This window comes from Somniosus microcephalus, chromosome 28 (genome assembly GCF_052327205.1).
Source record: "Somniosus microcephalus isolate GS21.2 chromosome 28, FLI_Smic_1.0, whole genome shotgun sequence".
Lineage (NCBI taxonomy): Eukaryota > Metazoa > Chordata > Chondrichthyes > Squaliformes > Somniosidae > Somniosus > Somniosus microcephalus.
The window spans coordinates 40,648,680-40,654,232 of NC_141014.1; the positions used below are offsets into that span (position 1 = coordinate 40,648,680).

Here is a 5,553-nt window from a genome sequence, read left to right on the forward strand (position 1 = left end):
TCCCGCGGGAGCGCCGCACCGTCGGGGGGGGGGGGGGGGGGGGGGGGGTCCCGCGGGAGCGCTGCACCGTCGGGGGGGGGGGGGGGGGGGGGGGCGGTACTGAGGGAGCGCCGCACTGTCGGAGGGGCCGTCTTTCGGACGGGACATTAAACCAAGACCTGTCTGCCCTCTCAGGTTGACATAAAAGATCCCACGGCACTATTTTGAAGGAGTTCTCCTCAGTGTCCTGGCCAATATTTACCCCTCAATCAAAAACAGATGATCTGGTCATTATCACATTGCTGTTTGTGGGAGCTTGCTGTGCTCAATTTGGCTGCCGCGTTTCCTACATTACAACAGTGACCACACTTCAAAAAGTACTTCATTGGTTGTAAAATGCTTTGGGATGTCCTGAGGTTGTGAAAGGCGCTATAGAAATGCAAGTCTTTCTTCTTTACAATGCACTGTCTGCTGTAACAAAGCCACAACTGGAAAAAACACTTCAAAATGGAATATTTTATTCTCATTTTTGTTGGCCTTGTACACAAACCGAACCCCTCACTCGATAGCTTCAAATCGGACAGAACAAACCCCTTCCTTGGACAAATTTGAAATAAGGCTCCTCATTGTAGACTAGCATCAGATGTACAAAGCTCTTGCACATCGTGACTGGGGAGAGAGAGGTGGATCTCAAATCCAACAGACAGACGAGGCTGCACGGTCTAGTTCTCTCCTGGGGGCGCGGGACAGGCGGCAACAAAGCAAAAGAAATTTAAATCTGAAAGCCGCAAAAATCAATCTCAAATTGCCCATTCTCAGTCCCATACGGAAATGAAAAAGAGCGAGAGAGGGAGAGAAAGGAGGGAAAGAAATCTTCCGGTTGATGGGCGACACTCCGCTGGCCCTCTCCAGCAGCCCAGCACCCTGCGGCATTTATGAACATTATCGTTTTGCCTACAGTACCCATCCAGCAGATTGATTCAAACTATTATAAAATTTCATCCCAGTATCAGTTTTAAGTTGACTTTGTAGTAATTTCGATGCATGTTCCCTTGTTGCAGTTTGAAATAATATTCGGGGTTTTTCCTCGTCTATTTATCATTTACTGTTTTATGAAGGTTCACCCTTCGGGGCTCGAGTTTAAATACCGTGATGCATTCCTCCCGCACACTCTCTCACGGATCGATCAACGTCTCACGGTATGCTTCAAGTGGAGGCAGGAAGCTGCTGTGGGAGATTCGCTCCGTGGGGAATACACCCCGTGTGGAGTGGAGCCGAGCCTGGGGACAGGGAGGGCCCCAGCTTGTGCTGCGAGCTGTGCTCAGCCAGTAAGTGGGAGTATGGGGGGTGCAACTGGTGTTAGCAGCCCTGAGAGGTGGTTGGGAAGGGGGAAGAGAGTGACAGACAGACGAGAGAGAGAGAGAGAGAGAGAGAGAGATTGAGAGCGCCAGAGAGAGCGAGAGCGAGCAGTCAGGATTTCTGCTCCCAGCTGACTCCAACTGCAAAGTGTGCGAGTGAAGTTCAGGTGAGGGCAGGTGAGGGCAGGATTGAGAACAGAAACACGCACCAAGTCCCCCACAGGGTGTAAAGGGAGGACATGGGTCAATGTTGCGAGGCGCAGGCCCTTTGCCAGATCAGAGGGGCAGGCTGGGCTCAGCCGTGAAGCCACCACAGTCGAACAACCTGGCAACACTCACCCACGAGGCTCGCACTTGGGGAGGGGTAGCAGAGGAGCACGACCGCAACAGGAGCTGGGGCCTCTGGAGAAACACTACTGGGGGGGAAGCACTGGAGAAGAGTTTGAGTGAGTGTACAACGCGTAACTTGTATTCATGCCTCACCGTGCTACACTACAGAACGAGGGAACTGAGTGTAGTATTGGCAGGTCCTGGCCCACACACAGTTCTGTGATTCTTCAATCAAAGCTTTGCATTGAGTCAGGGGTTTTCTATCCTCCTCACGGCGCACCATCCTCCTCTTCATCGTCGTCATCATCATCCTCATCCTCGTCTTCCTCGGAGCTGAAGGTGCCGTCGGGCAGGCTGTAGACACGGATCACTTGCTGCAGAAAGGGAAAGACGGAAGGGCAGGTTTAGCAGTAAACGGGCACCGGCTCATCCCAGGGCATCTCCCCTGTGCACAGCATCCCTCACCTGTCTGCACACACCATCACCACACGCAGGCCATCACCAGCTCGTCAGTACAGCTTATTGCCAAAAATAATTCACCGTCCCCCCCCATTCATTCCCGTCCAACCTACATACAAACTCCCGCAAGATTCCGATTCTTCTTCTTCAATAAACCCATCCCGCCGCACCCCCCCCACTCCCAACACTTTATTTCCCTCAACTGCAGATGCGGTTTCCATCTCCCTAAATATACAGCTTCTCTCCCACCCCAGCATTGCGGAGTCCTAGTGTGACACTTGTGCCTTTGTGTGGAGAAAATGCACCGAATGAAGACAGACGGCAGGGTGCACACATTTTCCAATCCAGTCCAGCCTCCTTCCACTCTCTTCATCTCACCCTAGCAGCATATCCCTCTATTCCTTCCTCCCTCCTGTGTTTATCTAGCTTCCCCTTTAAATGCATCTGTGCAGAGCAGTAACCGCGGGCTCTGACAATCGGCCCCTCCTGCTGTGGTGTCAGTATCTCCCGCCGGGGCTCACCTTGTTGGGGTCTTTCAGGATGAGGTATTTGCCCTCGTCCAGCTTCATGCAGATGTCGACGACGCAGCGCAGGATCCCCCAGGCGTTCTCCATGCTCAGGTTAATCTGACTGGCAAACTCGTTGGGCTTGAACTGCTGTGTGCCCAGCACCACGTGACGAGAGGAGTCCTTGATGTGGAACCGGGACACGTACCTTTAAACAAAGAGACAGAGAGGACATTGGTAGCACCGGCTGAAGCTCACCCTTCCACCACCGGGCGCTTTGCTGTGAGGTTTTGCGTAGCGACAGAGCGAGGGAGGCCAGTGTTTGACAGAGTTCCGGCTCCCAGTGTCCTACTTCCATTGGTATTAGAGCCGGTGAACTGTAGGAGGGAGCGAGGAGGCGAGATCCTGGGAAAGAATGATCTTAAATAGAGGATTGATACAGGAAGGAGGAAGAGTAGGTAGGGTTGGGTATTTGCATCTTAAAATGAAGGGAAGTCAGAGGAGCAGGAACAATAAAATAGAAAGAGAAAAGAACAGAGAGGAAGAAAGGGTAGACAAGATAATCCGTTTGTGATGTTGGTTGAGGGATCAATATTAGCCAGGACACCGGGGAGAACTCCCCTGCTCCTCTTCCAAATAGTGGACGTGGGATCTTTTACGTCCACCTGAGGGGGCAGGCAGGGCCTTAGTTTAACGTCTCATTCGAAAAACGGCACCTCTGACAGTGCAGCACTTCACTGGAGTGTCAGCCTGGGTTTTGTGCTCAAGACTCTGGAGTGGGTCTTAAACCCACAACCTTCTGATTCAGAGGTGAGAGTGCGACCCACTGAGTCACAGCGGAGAAGAACGTTCCTAACAAAGAGGGGCCGCCTATCAGACAAGAAGATTGGGAGTCAAATTAATCGGAACTCATGCACCTTTCTCGATTTACATTCAATTTTATTTTTAAAAACCTGTTGAATTTTCAACATCTTTACGGCCTCTGAACTCCCAAAGCCCAGCTTCCTCACCCGAGTTTGAGGTATTCCGATCCGGCCAGCAATGCACAGCAGGTCCATCGAGCTAGCTTGTAGCTGTTGTTCTTCAGCTCTGTGGCAAGGACAGCTCCGCGCTGTGAATCCAGCTTCTGACGCCAGTCCACTCCATTACAATACTGCATAGAAGAGCAGAAATTCAATCACTCGCAGACAGTCCGCAGGTCACTGCACCCCACCAAGCCCCGACCTTAAAATAACAGGGCCTCCAACAGCTACTGCAAGAGAAGAGGAGGCTTGGCAACAACTTTAGTTCTATTAAGGTCCACACAAAGGCTGGAAAGGGCAGGGTTATCCAGCGAATAGCTAACTCGCACAGACCAATTAAAGGTCCAATTTCTAGTCTGTGCCGAGTCAGGAGACTCCCTGCAAATACTGATACTCCCCGGGACCCCCTGTAAATACTGACACACTCCCGAGGACCCCCTGTAGATACTGACACACTCCCCGGGACCCCCTGTAAATACTGACACACTCCCGGGGACCCCCTATAAATACTGACACTCCCGGGGACCCCCTGCAAATACTGACACACTCCCAGGGACCTCCTGTAAATACTGACACACTCCTGGGGACCCCCTGTAAATACTGACACACCCCCAAGGACCCCCTGTAAATACTGACACTCCCGGGGACCCCCTGTAAATACAAACACACGCCCGGGGACCCCCTGCAAATACTGACACTCCCGGGGACCCCCTGCAAATACTGACACTCCCGGGGACCCCCTGTAAATACCCACACACTCCCCGGGAGCCCCTGTAAATACTGACACACTCCCTGGGACCCCCTGTAAATACCGACACACTCCCGGGGACCCCCTGTAAATACCGACATTCCCAGGGACCCCCTGTAAATACCGACACTCCCGGGGACCCCCTGTAAATACTGAGACACTCCCGGGGACCCCCTGTAGATACTGACACTCCCGGGGACCCCCTGTAGATACTGACACACTCCCGGGGACCCCCTGTAGATACCGACACACTCCCGGGGACCCCCTGTAGATACCGACACACTCCCGGGGACCCCCTGTAGATACTGACACACTCCCGGGGACCCCCTGTAGATACTGACACACTCCCAGTGACTCCCTGTAAATACTGACAAACTCCCGGGGACCCCCTGCAAAGACCATTCTCACTGGGGTTAAAAACGTGCAAAAGGAAACACTGCCACGTGATTTTCATCTGACATCAACCCAGGAGAGTCTCAGATGGTGCGATATTCACTTACAGCCTCAACTCTCACACCGCCTCAGAGCGCCACTCCTCTCGCAGTTACCACCTCAGGGACCCACTTGAGAACCCTCAAACGACTCCACATATGTGAACCACACCATTAAACCGCACAGACCAGAACGCTAGAGGTCGGATCCGTGATCTGCACTGAGCTCAGTCAGTGTCCTGGGACTTTGGCTGTGTGTGGAGTCATAGCACAGAAAGAGTCAGTACGGGAGGGAGGGAAGTGAATCTTCGTCCCCGCCCAGGTGGGACGGTCCTGCGCTGCACGATCGCTGGTGCGGGGCCACGGCAGAGAACCTTCCTGCTGGGGTGAACGGGTGTCCTGTTGCACAGCAGCCTGTACTGCGATCACCTGTTCTGTAGCAGTTAATGTGTCCCCGATATCTATCCGGAGAAACTATTTTCAGATCCCGCTCCCGCGCTGGTTCAGGGGCTCTTACCCGCGAGTCCCACTCGTTCAGCGTTTTGACGTTGATGAAAGACACTTCACCGTTCGCTCCGGTCATGACGCCGTCGTGCTCGCATCGCACGATCAGGTCGATGTCTTCCCCCAGCTTCCACCGCCGATACCTGCAGGAAACAAGCCAGAGGAAAATGAGATTGGGGGGGGGGGAGAAGAGGCACACTGGGACAGCTTTATAAG

The 5,553-nt window shown here is 53.3% G+C and overlaps 1 protein-coding gene across 1 annotated transcript in view; it reads right to left on the reverse strand.

Annotated features, from left to right (window-relative positions):
* Positions 1-477: 477 nt before the first annotated feature.
* The window catches only part of eif3d (eukaryotic translation initiation factor 3, subunit D), a 20,842-nt gene continuing 15,766 nt past the window's right edge, over positions 478-5,553 (reverse strand). The window contains exons 12-15 of the mRNA XM_085968997.1: positions 5,351-5,480; positions 3,643-3,785; positions 2,648-2,840; positions 478-2,041 (exon numbers count right to left, since the gene is read on the reverse strand). Coding sequence (XP_085825123.1) covers positions 1,937-2,041; positions 2,648-2,840; positions 3,643-3,785; positions 5,351-5,480 — 571 coding nt within the window. The 3' untranslated portion in view covers positions 478-1,936. The remainder of the gene's footprint in view (positions 2,042-2,647; positions 2,841-3,642; positions 3,786-5,350; positions 5,481-5,553) is intronic.